At 41.0% G+C, this 19,613-nt stretch overlaps 1 protein-coding gene across 2 annotated transcripts; it reads left to right on the top strand.

Annotated features, from left to right (window-relative positions):
• The first annotated feature begins 646 nt into the window (after nt 1–646).
• adpgk (ADP-dependent glucokinase) lies at nt 647–19,373 on the top strand. Of its 2 annotated transcripts, none has more exons than XM_061924948.2 (8): nt 647–831; nt 8,528–8,751; nt 12,785–13,010; nt 13,084–13,146; nt 14,325–14,445; nt 14,522–14,718; nt 14,793–14,891; nt 17,751–19,373. In XM_061924948.2, exons 2-8 carry the CDS (start codon nt 8,534–8,536, stop codon nt 18,309–18,311), a joined length of 1,485 nt encoding a protein of 494 aa, XP_061780932.1. In that variant the 5' UTR covers nt 647–831; nt 8,528–8,533; the 3' UTR covers nt 18,312–19,373. The 2 variants fall into 2 exon arrangements, with proteins under 2 accessions (XP_061780932.1, XP_061780931.1); XM_061924947.2 differs by having other exon boundaries at nt 17,748–19,373.
• The last annotated feature ends 240 nt before the right edge of the window (nt 19,374–19,613 follow it).

Below are 19,613 nucleotides of genomic sequence, written 5' to 3'. Positions count from 1 at the left end.
GACTGTCACTCAGGTCCGCATGGAGCTGGAGGGGGCGTGGCTTCCAGCTCCGCCTGAATTTCGGGAGATTTTCGGGAGAAAATTTGTCCCGGGAGGTTTTCGGGAGAGGCACTGAATTTCGGGAGTCTCCCGGAAAATCCGGGAGGGTTGGCAAGTATGCGTTGAGGAGTCCTGATATATGATCTAATTAGTATTTAATTTTACTTGTCACAAAAGATGAGTTAAAAAAAAAAGAAAAAAAGTTGTGTGTATTTATTCCATTTAGCGCATGCATTTATTATTTTTAAAATGGCTGTGTGGAGTTTGCATGTTCTCCCCGTGACTGCGTGGGTTCCCTCCGGGTACTCCGGCTTCCTCCCACTTCCAAAGACATGCACCTGGGGATAAGTTGATTGGCAACACTAAATTGGCCCTAGTGTGTGGATGTGAGTGTGAATGTTGTCTGTCTATCTGTGTTGGCCCTGTGATGAGGTGGCGACTTGTCCAGGGTGTACCCCGCCTTCCGCCCGATTGTAGCTGAGATAGGCTCCAGCGCCCCCCGCGACCCCAAAGGGAATAAGCGGTAGAAAATGGATGGATGGATGGTTTCATGTCGCTTCGCTTTCGAAAGCTGAGCTCTTCGTGTGCGCATGTGCGGGACGGGATGCGGAAGTGTGGCTGGCTGTGCGCTGTGACGGTGGCGGCGGTGGTTGTTCAGCGCCTTCCTTCATGACTCCGACCTTCGCCGCCGTCTCCATCCTCCTGCAGCTTTAACGCTCTTCATGTGGTCCTCCGGGAAACGACAAACACTTTCTTAGCGAGAAAAGTTTGAAACCTGCTCGCCCACGGCTGGTACGTCCTGCATACATAGACTACCGAACACCCAGCGTTGTAGCTCCTCCGCTTTAAAAACAACAACTTATTGGACAACGAGAGGTCACGTTGGGGAAATAATTGGACAAATTTGTCCTTTAATTCGATTAGTCGCTCCTCTGAGTGACATGAAGCTACTTACTGCTTTTTGTCAGATTAGTTGGAGGTTAACTTGATTTGAGAGACACCGGCTGCTAACTGCTACCGCTAGCCGGACACGTTACATTCCTGCCCTGCTGATTTATGAGCAGCTAGTAAGCATGTTTAACTTCTATATTTTAGCAAACTTGCACACAGCTGAGGGGGATTAATGAGGTGGCGTTCCGCTCAAAAGTTGGAAACAGGGCATGCTGGAAAGGAAATCAATAATACATGATTCATCCCTTTTCTATGGTGGCCGACAGGGACAAACACGCCGAAACTAAAAAACAAAACGCAAATGCAAGAGAGAAATGTGATTTTTTTTTTTGGGTGAATTATATTTATATAGCGCTTTTCTCTAGTGCAGTGTTTTTCAACCTTTTTTGAGCCAAGGCACATTTTTTGCATTTAAAAAATCCGGAGGCACACCACCAGCAGAAATCATTAAAACACGAAACTCATTGATTGATTGATTGAAACTTTTATTAGTAGATTGCACAGTGAAGTACATATTCCGTACAATTGACCACTAAATGGTGACACCCGAATAAGTTTTTCAACTTGTTTAAGTCGGGGTCCACTTAAATTGATTCATGATACAGATATATACTATTTTCATAATATAGTATATAAATTGAATTACTGTATATTACCAAATAAATGCCCTTGTGCTAATAGCCGCCCGGGGTCTGACCCCATTTTGTGAAATAAACGCCTCTTCCTAATAAACGCCTATGTCCAAATAGCCGCCCATGGGCTGTTATTTGCATAATTTAGATTAAAATCATATTGACTTCATTAAACCCAATTTATAAGCTAAAAGGAAAAGCAAAGGTGCAATAATTCTGGTCATTACGGTAACAGCAGACGTTACGTGGGGATTCTGGGTAATCAACATATTGCAATGGGTGACCGCATATAGCGTAACACACACTCAACGACAACAACAAACCCACGAGGAAAAGTTTCAACATGGCAAGCAACAGCAGCAGTGAGTTTAATGAACAGGATACCGGTACACCACAACTGATGGACGGGAATACTTTAAGGGGGAAGAAGAACAGAAATTTTGACTTAAAGTTCAAGCTAGCGGTTGTGAAGTATGCGGAGCAGAATTCTGGTTTGGCAGCGGCCAGGCAGTTTAACGTTGACCCAAAACGTGTACGAGAATGGAAACAAAAAAAGGGAGAACTACAATCTCAGTCGGCAATCGATGGAAAACGGGCTCGCTTATCTGGTGGAGGTAGGAAGAAAGTGAGCGACGAGCTTGATGCTAATTTGTGTCAGTGGATACATCACGTTCGTGGACTGAACCACCGTGTGTCCCGCAAAATGATCCGCATTAAGGCAAAGGACAGTGACAGTATTATTGTTCTGTTTTGATGGTGGGTTTTATACTTGAGTACTTGGTACCATAATTTTATTTTTCCCGGTAGGCTGCTTTATTTAAAAAGTTTATTTATTTTTAGTATTTGTATTCTATTTGACAATTGTTGCACTACTGTCATGTTGAGGCCTTGTTGATCTCTTGTCTTTTGATAGTCTTGTTTTTTTGTTTGTATGTTTACATTAGCTTTTACATTTAAAGTTTTTAGTACGGAAAAAAATACTGGACACTAACCATTGTAACCAAATAATGGCCTGGTGCAGGCTGGTACAAAAATAAATAAAAGCCTTGTGCAAATAACCGCCCATGTCCTAATAGCCGCCCGGGGTCTGACCCCATTTTGTGAAATAAACGCCCGGGCTACTATTTGGTAATATACGGTATTTACATTATTTACAATCCGGGGTGTGGGATATGGAGGGGAAGGTTTAAGTTTGGTTCGTATCAACACTTCAGTCATCAACAATTGCATCATCAGAGAAATGGACAAGGGCAGCACGGTGGAACAGGGGTTAGTGCATCTGCCTCACAATACGAAGGTCCTGAGTAGTCTGGGGTTCAATCCCGGGCTCGGGATCTTTCTGTGTGGAGTTTGCATGTTCTCCCCGTGACTGCGTGGGTTCCCTCTGGGTACTCCGGCTTCCTCCCACCTCCAAAGACATGCACCTGGGGATAGGTTGATTGGCAACACTAAATTGGCCCTAGTGTGTGAATGTGAGTGTGAATGTTGTCTGTCTATCTGTGTTGGCCCTGCGATGAGGTGGCGACTTGTCCAGGGTGTACCCCGCCTTCCGCCCGATTGTAGCTGAGATAGGCTCCAGCGCCCCCCGTTACCCCGAAAGGAATAAGCGGTAGAAAATTGATGGATGGATGGAGAAATGGACATTGGAACAGTGTAGGTCTGACTTGGTACATATGTACAGCAAGTATTTGACACAGAGAGAGAGATCAGAAATTATAAGAAAAAGTGACTACATTTGATTGTTTACATTTGATTATTTACAATCCGAAGAGGTATGATGAGGAAGGGAGGGTGTTAGTTTAGGGTTGACGTTGCCTGGAGGTGTTCTTTTAGTGCAGTTTTGAAGGAGGATAAGTGCAGTTTTGAAGGAGGATTGATTGATTGATTGAAACTTTTATTAGTAGATTGCACAGTTCAGTACATATTCCGTACAATTGACCACTAAATGGTAACACCCGAATACGTTTTTCAACTTTTTTAAGTCGGGGTCCACGTAAATCAATTCATGGTACAAATATATACTATCAGCATAATACAGTCATCACACAAGTTAATCATCAGAGTATATACATTGAATTATTTACATTATTTACAATCCGGGGGGTGGGATGGGGAGGGTTTGGTTGATAACTGCACTTCAGTCATCAACAATTGCATCATCAGAGAAATGGGCATTGAAACAGTGTAGGTCTGACTTGGTAGGATATGTACAGCGAGCAGAGAACATAGTGAGTTCAGATAGCATAAAAACAAGTATATACATTAGAAATACATTTGATTATTTACAATCCGGGGAGGTGGGATGTGGAGGGGGGAGGGTGTTAGTCAATGGTTGTGTTGCCTGGAGGTGTTGTTTTGAAGGAGGATAGAGATGCACTTTCTTTAACACCTGTTGGGAGTGCATTCCATATTGATGTGGCATAGAAGGAGAATGAGTTAAGACCTTTGTTAGATCGGAATCTGGGTTTAACATGGTTTGTGGAACTCTCCCTGGTGTTGTGGTTATGGCGGTCGTTTACATTATGGAAGTAGTTTGACATGTACTTCGGTATCAGGGAGGTGTAGCGGATTTTATAGACTAGGCCCAGTGCAAGTTGTTTTACTCTGTCCTCCACCCTGAGCCAGCCCACTTTGGAGAAGTTGTCGCAATTGTTGGATATGACTTTAAACCATAACCAAGCATGCATCACTATAGCTCTTGTCTCAAAGTAGGTGTACTGTCACCACCTGCCACATCACGCCGTGACTTATTTGGAGTTTTTTTGCTGTTTTCCTGTGTGTAGTGTTTTAGTTCATGTCTTGCGCTCCTATTTTGGTGTTTTTTTTCTTCCTTTTTTTGGTATTTTCCTGTAGCAGTTTTATGTCTTCCTTTGAGTGATATTTCCCGCCTCTGCTTTGTTTTAGCAATCAAGACTATTTAAGTTGTTTTTATCCTTCTTTCTGGGGACATTGTTGATTGTCATGTTCGGATGTACATTGTCTTTGCTCCACAGTAAGTCTTTGCTGTCGTCCAGCATTCTGTTTTTGTTTATTTTGTATCCAGTTCAGTTTTAGTTTTGTTCTGCATAGCCTTCCCTAAGCCTTAATGCCTTTTCTTAGGGGCACTCACCTTTTGTTTATTTTTGGTTTAAGCATTAGACACCTTTTTTACCTCCACGCTGCTTATTTAAATAATGGATCCCATATTCTAATATATGACTCATTATTATCTAAACTAAATGCAGTTTTTTCTACTGATATCATCTCCATAGCTTGTGTATACCAGTCAGTATGAGTTGGACTATCAACATCCATCCATTTTTTTTAATAGCACGGTGGAAGAGGAGTTAGTGCATCTGCCTCACAATACGAAGGTGCTGAGTAGTCTGGGGTTCAATCCCAGGCTCGGGATCTTTCTGTGTGGAGTTTGCATGTTCTCCCCGTGACTGCGTGGGTTCCCTCCGGGTACTCCGCCTTCCTCCCACCTCCAAAGACATGCACCTGGGGATAGGTTGATTGGCAACACTAAATTGGCCCTAGAGTGTGAATGTTGTCTGTCTATCTGTGTTGGCCCAGCGATGAGGTGGCGACTAGCTGAGATGGGCTCCAGCGCCCCCAGCGAAGGGAATAAGCGGTAGGAAACGGATGGATGGATTACCGTCTTTGTTATTATGCATATTGAAAGAAATGCATGTTTACTCTTTGATGACACGTGACTAAATTGATGCAGATCACAAAGAATACTACCGTAGTTTGCAGTATCATTGGGATGTTTAAATTTAGGAATGTGATTGCTTCTTTTGTTGTTTTCAACCATAACTCTTTTATTCTCTGACATTTCCACAATAAATGAACAAGAGTTCCATCAGCTGCCCAACACGTCATACATAACTTGCTATCTACTGCACCAATTTTAAACAGCTGAGGAGATGTAAAATACAATCTATTCAAGTTTTTAAATTGACTCAATTTATTTTTAATGAATCTAAAGGGCTTATTGGCATTTTACCACATATCACTCCATGATATGTCTCTTTCATCTGAAATGTTTAAGTTGATCATCCATTTCCTAACACATGCATCATTTGCATTTCTAGTATGATATTCATTTATTATTTTATAAAATATTTTAATTTATTTCTTAGTTTGATCTTGATTAAAAAGTGCATCTTCCAGTTCATGGCTATTAAAGAACATACTTTCAGAGGATATGCATTTCTTTACAGTGTGTTTTAAAGAGATAAAATAAAAAATAAAAATTCTGGGTATGTTATTGATCAACTAATTAATTGAACGGTTTGAAAGAGTTTATTGCATTTTTGACTTTGGATTAAACATGATTAATCACAGGTGATTACTTGCTTGCATAAGTAAAATCTGCTTTAGAAAAGCCCAATATTTGTTTTACTTGAATGCATGTAATCTATTTGCACAAAACGTTATTATCTAAAGTTCTTTCGAGCTGTATTTTGGAGTGACATTTGCTAGTGAGAACACCGGTCGCAGTCTCCTCACTCATATTTGTACTGACGTATGTATTGGTCTGATCGCTGACCATATAGCGGTTAAGGTAAAAGGGCTTGTGCGGTCAAAATAAATTGCATGAGTAATCTAAATGTGTTCATGATTATTGTGATCATTTTTTGTGATTAATCGCATGAGTTAACTCAATAATTTTGACAGCCCTAAGAATATTACATCTTAAGTCTTTAAGACTGCTATCCCTCAGGTCTGAGTAATTTTTATTAGACTCCCCATTGTTGATCACTATTTGAATTCCAACGGTCTTTCTGTCATTCTTCATGGAAGGTCCTGGAAGGACAGTTGACAAGTGACTTTTTAAAAAAACAGAAATGAAAAGGAAGTCAAAATTATTGAACGTACACTCAGCCAACAATACATTTATCCACGTAATAAAGATACGTCAAAGCTGCAAGCATTAGCTGTTGAATGATAGCCAGCAAATGTGCCGGTGGCTTCTGTCATTTCTGATTTCTGATCGGGACCGGAAGACCACGTCACATCCTGTCAACTTGTTTTAGGACAGTTATGTTCGTGTACGCCGTCACTGTTACCAGTCTTTTCTTTTCTCTTTAAATATGTATTTCAATAAAGAAATCAATCTTTTTACTACTTTATTCACATCAAACACATCAATTCACAATACTGGCACTTTAAAAGTCTACTTTTTGTTGGGCCACAGATATAGATTTACAGTATTTTCTGGACTAAAGAGCGCACACACCAAATTTGAGGGAAAAATTGTTTTCTCCATTTATTAGCTGCACCGGACTATTAGCCGCGGATTTATACGTTGTCCAATAAATTATTTATACATAGTTTGGAAATGTTTATTTACATACCTTAATTGTTTCCAAACTGTGTTTGTAACATGGCAGTATATAACGGCTGTTCAAACAAAACCGTCATCGTCATGGACCTTCAGATGCTAGCTCTCCAATCAGCTAAACAGACTCAATAACTCCACGGTGACATTTTGGTGAATTTACTAAAGAATTTGTGAAACTGAAACAATAATAAAAGAATACCATTACAAGTTAATAATACTAACACAGACACTCGGAAACGTGTTACCATATTAGTTAATGCTATTGACACTAGCTTCATTACATTACGATAGCACAAACAAACATGCATGAAAACACTCCAACAGACATCACACATGGGACGGTATAGCAAGTATTAACAGTTTATGGTATATTATAAAGCTTACAAACGTGGCTTGGAGTGATGAATGGAGAATCCATACGAGTAAAACGCTATGGATGGCTAGAAGACTGAACGGCACACGGTTGAAAGGACTAAATTGAAGGACACTGCAGAACCTGCAGTGGGCAAACTCATCCAAAAGATAGCGCCATAGAACAAACAATAGCACACATCAGTGTGTTTGCTTGTTTTTTTTTTCAAAACTATTGCATTATGGTCGTCAGCAAAGAAAAATCTAAAAATTAGCCGCACCGTTTTATAAGCCTCAGGGTTCAAAACATGGAATAAATATAGCAGTTTATAATCCGGATTTTACGGTAAATCAAACCTTGTTTAGAAAAAAAATCAACATTTAAAAAATAAGTTACGCGATGGGAGTCAGCGGCACCCCTGTGCATCATTTATTGCAATGATGGAAGAGTGAAAGTGATTAAATTTGTGGCGATATTTTAGATCCATCCTTTGTTAATTTTTATGCTCTTGTTCTCTTTTACTACTATGTAAGCGTGCTTTTTTTACACAAAACATTAATAAAACGTTCAAATATCACAGGGCCTGACGTCGCAGAAGCTCAGTCAGAAATATTGCGAGTCCAGGAAGTGACGTATTCTTCGCGCATGTTTGGACAGATCGGGTCTTCCGGGACCGATTGGTTAGTGACAGTGTCAACTGTCGGTGGTAGAACCAGGGCAGTGGAGATAACTCGCCCTGGGGCACGGGAAGAGCGAGGAAGACCCTTCTGCAACAACATGCCAACGACAGTGTAGCGGGAGTAATATGGCAGTGTTTGTTTGTGATGCAGCTTGTTAAGTAAAGTATAAAAGGATATAACATTTTCGCTTTTAGTGCAGAAAAAACATGGTAGTAAAAATAGATGGCTCCAAAATTAATTCACTTAATATTAGTATAATGACTGATAGAATATATGATAATAATGTTATCAGACATCTTGTAAACACCATATGCTTGTACTGTGTTTTAGATGGGTTCATGCTAGTACATTGCTCAATCCATCCCATAATTTTACTCCACGTATTGATTTGCTAAACATTTATGTGATCAATCACCATTTTTGCATTTTGAGCCTGTGTTGTGTCCTTTCTTGTGGAAAGAAAATGCTGAATGTGCAGGGTTAAGCAGGAGCACATTAGTCCTACGAACTATCTTGATTTATTTCAATGGGTTTGTGTCCGCAGTGCATCATGTGGAGGAAGGCCTCGGTTGCGGCCCTCCTGGCGCTGGCGGTCGGCTACCTCTACCACGGCGGCCCGGAGTTGCCCGAGCAGCTTCTCCAGTACATCAGCCTGCCCGGCTTCCAATCGTCCCAGCAGAGCCAGCGGCACGTGGAGCGGGTCATTTCTGACGCCTGGGACTCGCTGATCACGTTGCCTGTGCGGCAGTGGAGCCGAGTGGCCGTCGGGTAAGTTGAAGGATATTTACTGCTGTGTCCATGCCCTCACCTCTCTCATCCGTCCAATGTGGCGTGACGGAGACGCTTGGTCGGCATTTCTTAGGACGAGGAATGTGTCTGAGCTTGTTCATCTGGGATAACTTTGTCCTAAAGAGTCAGTACTCTGCACAGATTTATTAGCGTAATGTTTTGGGGAAAAAAACACAATTAGAGTAAGTCAAAAGTTCATTTATTTATAAAGAGCTTTTTCATACATAAAGAAATGAAAAATGTTACTTAGAGCGCATACCAAGGCGATTGTGAAGTGTATTTGTGTTCTTTTGTCGGTTAGTTTGTTAGCAGGCTACTTGTTGGTCCATAGAGGATACAAACAAACCGTGCTTCTGATGTATGTTCTGTTACGATCCCCTTGGAAGAAGAAAATATTTCGTGCCCACTCTCCACCATGTTTTGGTGGATAAAATTGTTATAACCATACCTCTGCATAACATTGTCAACTTATTAACATTAAAGGAAACAACACACCGTTATTTCCTCGTCACCCACTGCGGTTACAGTGAAGCCAATTGCTACATACGCTTCATCGTGTTCTGGTACGGCAAAAAAAAAGCATTGTTCAGGTCACAGGGGGACCCACCCGACTATTTCAAAAGGACTGCCTTAAAACAACCACAGAGAACTGTACAACAAAGAAAAATAAATATATAAAGAAGTAATAATTAAAAATACAAATAATCTCCTGTTTGGAGAATGAAATGTATTAATTCAAATTAAATGTTTTTACTGTAGGAAATAATGGAAATGTAATTACCGTAATTTGTCCAAGTGTCAAAGCAGAGTCAGTAAAAAAATTAACTGAGTAAGCAATGTTTAAAGGGGAACTGTACTTTTTTTTATTTGTGCCTGTAATTCACAATCCTTATGAAAGACAAGAACACGTATGTCTTTTTTTGTATTTATTCTAACTCGTAAATAAATGTAAATAAAAGTCTGCTTACAATGGAGCTAATGGGTCACATTTCGTGACCTCAATATTAACCAAGCGTTAGCGAAATTGTTACTATAAGTGCTAACGTTGAGGACCTTCCACCTACATTAAGCAGCGCATTGATCAGAGAGAGGCAACTTCCTTATGCTGTTTTATTGACATCATTAGCTGGTGAGCTGCTTTCTCGCCTCGAAATTTGTGAAAGTTAATTCTAGATTATAAATTATGCCTTGTATCTTGATAGTAAATTGAAGTTGGTACATTTTGACAGCCAACTTACATCTGGAAATGGCAATAAAGACCCGAAAAGACGCTTCGGATTATGACCGAAAGGACAAGATCTTGGGTACAAGCGGCCGAAATGAGTTTCCTCCGCCGGGTGGCGGGTCTCTCCCTTAGAGATAGGGTGAGAAGCTCTGCCATCCGGGAGGAGCTCAAAGTAAAGCCGCTGCTCCTCCACATCGAGAGGAGCCGATGAGGTGGTTCGGGCATCTGGTCAGGATGCCACCCGAACGCCTCCCTAGGGAGGTGTTTAGGGCACGTCCGACCGGTAGGAGGCCACGGGGAAGACCCAGGACACGTTGGGAAGACAATGTCTCCCGGCTGGCCTGGGAACGCCTCGGGATCCCCCGGGAAGAGCTGGACAAAGTGGCTGGGGAGAGGGAAGTCTGGGCTTCCCTACTTAGGCTGCTGCCCCCGCGACCCAACCTCGGATAAGTGGAAGATGATGGATGGATGGATTGATGGAAGACGCTTCGTTCCGCCCCCCCTTTTTTTCTTAGCGAAGATTATGAGTCATTCTCTATCTAAACGGGAATATATGAACATCCTAAGTCGGCATCCCAGTAAGAGCAAACATTGTACATTAAGTGATGTTTAATTATGTTTGTTGGCTCTCATTAAGTCGGCAGTAAGTAGTAATCAGTGACCCATAGACTCCGTTAGGGCAAGACTGATAAAATGATGTCAATATTTATCGCGATAGACACATAAGCGATATCAATATGAGATGCGTTTGATAAAACATACAATAAAATAGTTACATTTTTTGGTCGGAAGATTCTTTGCATGAAGTCACGCACGCTCTGGGAACCCAGCTAAACAGGAAGTGTCACTGAGCAATGGGAGTGACACGCTAACAGCCTATCAGGTAACCGTATTAACTGTTTGGTTGCGCCGTCTTTCTGTCTCGTTGTGGATTCCCTGCATGGAGTGAGAAGAGAAAGTGTGATATCTTAAAATATCAACTCAATAACAGAAACTTGTCTTTAGTTTTGTTGGTTTTAATGCAGACAATGCGGCAACATCATGACACTTTTAATGTGTCAGCTTAATGAGCAGCTTCCCAGACTACTCTGTGTAGTGTTCAATAGCTTATACACTACTGCCCTCTAGTGTCTCGAAACTGCAACTAATTTCAAATTTACTGCAATTATTTTACTACCTGGCTACCAGACACTTTCTCCACCGATAAAAAAAACACCCATGGTAAGTAGGAAATTGTATTACTGTATTTATTGGCAGGCGTAAATAAGTCATTAAATATAATTATCGATATTGATCAATATAGAAAACGTATATTGTGATACAGTTTTTAGCCATATCGCCCAGCCCTTGGCTCAGTTGTAAGCAGACTTTTACTTGCATGTATCTACTATTTAGAATGCATAAAAACACAAAAACATGTTTGCTTGTTTCATATAAGGATTGTGAATGATAGGCAAAATTCCAGAAAAAAAATGCATTTCCCCTTTAACATGACATTTTGCGTGAGTAACTGAGCAAGTGCACAAAAAAGGCTTACTTCTATTTTAAGTACATTAATTAAAACTGAAGTAAACTACAAACTACTCGCCGATTGAGGCCGCATAACAGAAGTATATGGCGTCAAAACGGTGCCAAAATGATTGTGCGTAAAGCGCGTGCTGACTCCTTTCACGCCCACACAGACACGCTCGCGATGAGTCTTTCTCTTCCTCTACACACAGGTGGAATCTGTGTGAACGTACAATGTGTCTTTCTCTACGCACGCAACGTTCCTCTTTTTTGGCGCTTACAGGCAGGCAATTAAGGGAGCCTGTTGTGTGATTAGAGTGTTTTGACGAATGACTCAATATTGGTGTGTTTTGTCATCTAATATGGTAAACACACTTTAAGGCTTTAGATGCCCACTGAGCTGAAACCAGATTGTTTCTGATAAGGGATTTAATGATAAAACGGTTTTAATACTAACTGCGGTAAAACCCCAGACGCCTCACCTCCTGTGGGGTGAGCAAGGGAATGGGTCAAATGCAGAGGATCAATTTCACCACACCTAGTGTGTGTGTGAGACAATCGTTGGAACTTTAACTTTAATATTACTGTTTTAAATTAAAATGATCGAAAAACCGTCATTGATAACTGCACTTTGATGAGCTCTCGGGCTGACTTGCACTGGCTGGTTCGCTTAAATGTTAATAAGAAAACAAGAGACATTAACGTCATACCTCGGCCTAAACTTATATAAACACATGTTGCTGTCTGAGCAACTAAGATATTTAATTGTGCACAATAAACCCACAAGCTGCTCTCTCAGAACAGAGTGATCAATCTGTACTCACAAGTAAACGAGACGGAAGTGTTTTAACGATGCGTTCAAGGACCGCTGAACAGAGTTGGACAACACCCGGCAGAAATACCACATAAAAATGTATTTTATTTGTTATGCATTTTTCATCTAAATAAATCTTAAAGTACTACAGTTATGACCTAATATTTAAAAACATTTAATAAATATATAATATTAATAATAACTATTTTAAAATAATAAAATATAATGATAAATATAAAAATAACACATATAAAACATGAAAAAACAAAACTAGACCCCAGTAAGTTTCTTGACATTGTATATTTATTTTAGCTATTAAAAAGGTAATTTTTGAGCACATTCAACAATACCGCAATAATAATGATAAACGTGATATGAAATGTCCATATAGCTACAACCCTACTTCTGAGTACTTTGAACTCCAAATTGTAAGACTCACGATTGTTTCCTCCTCCCTCGTCCAGTGTCAACGCCTGCGTGGACGTGGTGTTGTCGGGCGTGGGTCTGCTGCAAGCGCTGGCGGTGGACCCCGGCAGCGGCCTGGATCATGAAGTCCTGCACTCGAAAGAGGACCTGAAGGAAGCCTTCATCCATTATATGGAGCGCGGGGCGGCCGCTGAGCGTTTCTTCAGCGACAAGGTGGCGTTCCAGAGGATTGCCAGAGCAGCTGCCGAATATCCCAATGCCAAGGTATGACCACCTTGACCTCCGCTCACCTTCTACTTGGAACTCTTCTCACCCTTTGATTCTGTCTGTCCTCCAGCTGTATGTAGGAGGGAATGCCGCCCTCATCGGGCAGAAACTTGCAACCTATCCTGACCTCATGGTAAGAAACACGTGGCTAGTTTTATAGTAGAGAACTGTAACAGGTTTTTTTTTTTGCTGGGGACATTGCCATCAGCGCTAACACTAACACTGTGCATTTATGGAAATTACATTTCGGTTCTTTATATAGTTTAGTTTTTGTGTCAAATTTGAATAAACCTTAATCAGTCAAATAGTTCATTAAAAATTATTTAATTTAACAAAAGTGTGCGTCCCTTTATTAAATCATCCATTGATTAAACTGAAATTTAGATAATCTTTTGGAATTGGATTTATTTTATCATGACTAATGCGTGTATTTAATGACCATTTTTATTATGTAAATGGTATAGATAATGGATAGATGGGAATTATTTTAATAATGAAAATACTACATTTCAGACGACATTATATATATATATATATATATATATATATATATATATAATATAATGTGTGTGTGTGTGTATACCGTATTTTTCGGAGAATAAGTCGCTCCGGAGTATAAGTCGCACCGGCCGAAAATGCATAATAAAGAAGGAAAAAACATATAAGTCGCACTGGAGTATAAGTTGCATTTTTTGGGGAAATTTATTTGATAAAAGCCAACACCAAGAATAGACATTTGAAAGGCAATTTAAAATAAATAAAGAATAGTGAACAACAGGCTGAATAAGTGTACGTTATATGAGGCATAAATAACCAACTGAGAACGTGCCTGGTATGTTAACGTACCAGTCATTTAAATACCTATAACATATAGAACATGCTATACGTTTACCAAACAATCTGTCACTTATAATCGCTAAATCCGATGAAATCTTATACGTCTAGTCTCTTACGTGAATGAGCTAAATAATATTATTTGATATTTTACGGTAATGTGTTAATAATTTCACACATAAGTCGCTCCTGAGTATAAGTCGCACCCCCGGCCAAACTATGAAAAAAACTGCGACTTATAGTCCGAAAAATACGGATATATATATATATATGTATATACATATAAGGCGGCCGCCTTAACAACAAAGCGCTGCGGGAAACCCTGTAAGGCGTGTCTCAATTGTGCGTCTTCTTATGAGTTCTTACATGATAAAGAGAGTGCCTTCATTGTTTTTATCTTCATGGATTGTTTTGAGTGTGTTTATTTCTGTTCCCAAACATTAATAACTGTTATTGTTCTTGTTTTTAACGCCACAGGTTTTGTTATGTGGACCAGTTGGACCCAAACTTCACGAGATGCTGGATGAGCAGATCGTTGTTCCGCCAGGTTCGCTCCAGGAGACGGATGAATATCATCTTATACTGGAGTACAAAGCAGGTAAGTAGCACAGGTCACATGTTGAAAGCAACACTCCTCATCCTGTCATCCTCATCATGTTCTTTCTCCTTTACAGGTGAGCAGTGGGGTTCAACTCGGGCGCCTCAAGCTAACCGCTTCATCTTCTCGCACGACGTATCCAACGGCGAGATGAGCTCGCTGGAGACGTTTGTGACGAGCCTGGAAGAGTTCCAGCCGGATTTGGTGGTCCTATCCGGGCTCCACATGATGGAGGGTCAGGGCAGGCAGATGTGGGAGGAGCGTCTCAAAGAGGTCCGTCACATGTTACATGTCACCTTCACACAAACCAAGGGAACTGGCTGGTTTACCATGTCTCCTCTTGGCAGGCAGTGGCAGCCATATCAGACATTCGTAAAGACATTCCCATTCACCTGGAGCTGGCCAGCATGACGGACAAAGACTACATGAACAGCATCATGCAGGAGGTACATGTTGGACATAGTCTTCCACAGTGTTGCCCGTTACAGACAATATAATTGATATACGATAGTTTTTAATACAATGGTTATATCGTGATAATGCATGTTGACAAATTCTAGCTGTGTCCCCCAAATTTGACAGAGACAAGCGAACGACCACTACTTCAATGCACTGTAACTTTCTTGCTAGCGGCTAATGTCCCTCCAAAGTGCAAAACTACTTCTAAGTCAGTCATCCTCCCCTTCATGGTGGCAAAAAAAATATTGTATTTTTCGGACTGTAAGGCGCACTTAAAATCCTTTAATTTTTTCCAAAATCGACAGTGCACTATAACCCTTTGCGCCTAATGTACGTATTAATTCTAGTTATGCTGACGGACCTCGAAGCTTTTTTAATTGGTACATGGTGCAATGATAAGGGTCACCAGTAGATGGCAGTCACACAAAAGAGAAACGTGTGGGTTGCAAGATAATACGAGCAAGCAAGCGCAAAACTTTGATGTTTTAGAAAATTACACACGGCGCTCAAAAATCTGTCACATTGTTTTAGTACTACTTTGGTAAGCTATGAAGCGGTGGATTGTCGGATGATTATGGCTACCGTAGTCGGACATACTGTGCTTCAACATACGGGTATCGTTATGGTGTGTGTGTATAAGGACCCCAAAATGGCACCTATTAGGCGTTTTGTTTCGCAATATTATGCAAAACTAACTTTTCTTACCTATTGGTAACTGCTGATGTGTATTTGGGTTCTGCATAAGTTCGGAAAACATACGCGCGTCCGCCATAATGGACTCACCCACTGTAGTCAATAAGCTCCTTCTTTTTTGCTATCTTCTTATTGTGGGGCATTCATCTTCCGTTGTTGCCATTTTTAGTACAAGGTAGCATACAGTTCTAACGAATATCTGTCAGTAGACTCGCTGTGGAAGCGCTAAAAACTACCGGTACAACAAAGATGGCGGGGAGAAGATGCTGTCGAAGTGGAGCCATAATAAGACCGCCCACAAAACGGCGCATCTTGAAAAGACGGTCAGAAAGCGGCTTGTAGATGGTCTGTAAAACATAATCTATGCAACCCTTTGACCAAATAACCACCATAACATGTTATGTAGACCACAAGGAAGGGTTTTAAATGTAAGAAAAAAAAATCATAAATCAGAATCAGGTTTATTCCGAATCAGGTTTATTTGGCCAAGTATACTTGCATATACAAGGAATTTGTCTTTGGCAGTTGTTAGCTCTCTAAACACACAACAAATAGACAAGTATACATTCACTGGGCAAGCAAGTACTCTAGGTGCATACTTTACAGCAAGACATATACTAGTCACCTATCAACATTATTTACAAGTAAGACTTTAATGACCCCTTTAAAGCACATTATGATCAGGTGTGCTCTTTTGGGAAAATGGACTTGATTAGATCCGCCCATCGGCAGTGCGCCTTATATTCCGGTGCGCCCTATGGTCCGAAAAATATGTTAGGTTTCTTTCAAGTATAATCACCGGACGATGAGGAATTGCTGAACATGCTACACTACACACTGCAGGAAGGTGTGCTAACCGCAAGCTAGCTTAAATGTAAAAAGAGGTGAGCAGAACAATACATATATCGACAGAAACGATACCATGTATAGTATCACTATATGGTCGATAATAGTGTATTTAGATATTTTTTATAAAAAAATGTTTTTGTCATTTGTGTTACTGTTTGCAAAGGATTTAAATCAGAGCCAAAAGTAGGTAATTATTTAAATATTTAATTGATATGGGGCGGAGTGGCTCAGCGGGTAGAGCGGCCATCCAGACACTTGAGGGTTCCTGGTTCAATTCCAGCTTCCGCCATCCTAGTCACTTCCGTTGTGTCCTTGGGCAAGCCACTTCAATTACTTTGCTCCCAAGGCCACCCACACTGGTGTAAATGAAGTCTCAATGTATGGCTTTCTCATGGTAAAGCACTTTGAGACATCTGTGTCGCTGTATAAATATAATTTAATTTTAATTTCATATTGTTATGTACTTGAAATTTTTAAGTACCGGTATCAGCATTGGTATGACCAATACTGCCCCTTTACCTACTTGGTATTGGATCAATACCCACATTTGTAGTATTGCCCAAAACTAATGTAAAATATCAACAAAACAGAATACTAACTGCTTATTACATTTTAAGTAAAGTGTAGATGTAACCATGGTAAAACAAACTGTGAACAGAATATAACAGTAAACTAGAAAGTAGAAAGTAGTTTGAGTAACTAATAGAACTGGAAATGATGCAATATGTTACCTCATACGTCAGCAGCCAAATTGGGAGTCTTTGTAACCCGTTTTGAAATTATTCTATTATCATTTATATACAAAGTAATATTTATAAGTTCTAGCTTATGAACCTGATGAATGATATAATAGGAAAGAGATCAGCGTCATTCACTACTTATTCAATCACCGCTATTAATAGGGGTTATGTTTCAAGGCCAATGCAAAAGCCAAATAATTGACTCACTCAGAAAAGGCCCTACTTATGATACTCTAAACCAGGCATATTCCTCTACCGTGTATTGTCTTGGGGCCACATTTTCAGAGCGCTAAGGACCGGCTCCAGCATCTTCCTGCTGGAAAATGTTAAGTGAATGGACTTATGTGACAGCGCCCTCTGCTGGATTCATAGCTTTTTGCCCTGCAGAGCGCGCCATCAGACCATTTTCTACTCAAGTTAGAATTGATTTAAAAATGATCTACCATGTTAAGCAGAAAAGGAAATTTGCAGAGGTTTACTGTAATATTTCAGTCTTTGCTGCTGACTGAACTGATCCGTGGTGGTGATGTCTTTCATGACGTGGTCATGTCTTCCTGTTAGCAGTTCATGCCCATTGTCAGCTCCATCGGGCTGAACGAGCAGGAACTGCTGTTCCTGTCGCAGGCCGGCGGCGGGCCACACGCTCACCTCAGCACCTGGAAGGGCGTCCCCGACGTGGGCCAGGTCAGCGACATCCTCTTGTGGATTCTGGAGCGCCACGGCCGCAGCGACCCCTCATCAGAGGCCGACCTGACCCGCGTCCACTTCCACACCCTGGCCTACCACGTGCTGGCCACGGTGGACGGCTACTGGGGCAACCAGGCGTCGGCGGTGATGGCGGGGGCTCGGGTGGCCAGCAGTCAGGCGTGCGGCGTGCAAGCGGTGGACGTCAGCAAGGTGGAGCTGAAGGCGCCGCTCCATTTTCACAGTTCACACTCGGAGCCCCGGGAGTCGCTGTCACTCGACCCTGCGGCCCCGGTGGCGGTGTGGCGTCGGGGAAACGTCACCTTCCACCTGACGCCGGTGCTGGTCTGCAAGCTGCCGCTTCGGACAGTGGGACTCGGCGACGCCATCTCAGCGGAGGGACTTGTTTACTCGGAGTTAACGAGCCAGCAGCACGTCTGATGCTGCCTGCAGTCAGACCATCCAGGTGATGGGCTGAAGGTGAGCCTGCTTCTGCGTCTTCCTCTACGCTTTCAAATCCTGCCTGTGGACACGTCCTGCCTCCCTCTGTTGTCTGCCGGGTCTTCCTGTGCTGACACGGACTGTGGGCGATAGTGGGACATCTTTGAAGTGGCTCAACAATTTTATCTGGGTATGTGTGCCTTCACAGAGGTCAATATCTTCACCAAACTAAGGCTAACCTTGTCCACACGAACACACATATTGAAAATATTTTCCATTATTTCTCATTACCACCATCAAATTTGAAGCATTTATCTCCATTTAAAAAAAAAAATTCTGAAAAACAAACTAGCAAAAAAAAAACATTTCTAAATGGGTGCATCCACCAAAGTGAAACAATGTACAGTGGAACTTTGATTTACGAACTTAATTGGTTTTTGACAGGGTTCGCTAGTAGAAAAATTTGTATAGTGAAGCAAATTTATCCATAAGAAACCTTCTGAATATAAATAATGGGTTCCTTGATAAAAGTCCATATTTTAGTTAAGGTTTGAACACAATATAAAGTGCCATACGGTATTTTATATCAAACAAACATAACAAGGGGGTGATGCATTAACTCTTTATTAACAAGCCAAACCAACAACAACATGCTGCTGTCCTGTATGCGCTGCTCTGCCAATAAGTGCACGTACACAGAAGACCCTTTGAAGCCCTTACAAACGATCAGAAATCACAAAAATCCTTAACTTTATACAACAATATTGCTACAATAATCAGCATTTCAAAAAGTAAAATCCACTTACATTAAAAGTAAACTGCCCTTTTATTTAATTTTGCCTACCGTTTACAATATTTGTGTAACGGAAGAACAAATGTTTTTCTTTTTTTCAATGCCAACAAACATAATGAAACATAACTCGCTGTACAATGTCTGCTGTCATTAGGATGTTGACTGCTATGATGTTCATATATTCCCATTTAGATAAAGAATGAGTCATAATCTTCGCGAAGAAAAATGGGGTAAAACTAAGCGTCTTTTCGTGTTTTTCTAGCCATTTCTGGATCTAAATTGGATGCCAAAGTGTACCAACTTGTCAGATTATGTCCTCATGCTTCTACTATCCAGGTGAGAGGCATTATTTATGATTTGGATTAAACTTTGGAGCTTTGATGCTTACCGCAGCCACTGATGTCAGTGCAGCCAGCACAAGGTGTTAGCTCCCTCTGATCACAGCGCCGCTATAAATAGTGAGTCTGTGTTAGCGCTTATAATAACAATACCGCTAATACTTGGTTAAT

Source organism: Nerophis lumbriciformis, linkage group LG29, assembly GCF_033978685.3.
Source record: "Nerophis lumbriciformis linkage group LG29, RoL_Nlum_v2.1, whole genome shotgun sequence".
Classification (NCBI taxonomy): Eukaryota; Metazoa; Chordata; class Actinopteri; order Syngnathiformes; family Syngnathidae; genus Nerophis; species Nerophis lumbriciformis.
The sequence above is the reverse complement of the archived record's forward strand: the minus strand, read 5'-3'. Positions and strand labels throughout refer to the sequence as shown.

What these genes read in the sequence shown, in the direction of transcription:
- adpgk (XM_061924947.2), top strand. Translation starts at nt 8,534, where the DNA reads ATGTGGAGGAAGGCCTCGGTTGCGGCCCTCCTGGCGCTGGCGGTCGGC. An exon ending in CCGAATATCCCAATGCCAAG is followed by an intron (nt 13,011 to 13,083) that starts GTATGACCACCT and finishes TCTGTCCTCCAG; the next exon opens with CTGTATGTAGGAGGGAATGC. An exon ending in TATACTGGAGTACAAAGCAG is followed by an intron (nt 14,446 to 14,521) that starts GTAAGTAGCACA and finishes TCTCCTTTACAG; the next exon opens with GTGAGCAGTGGGGTTCAACT.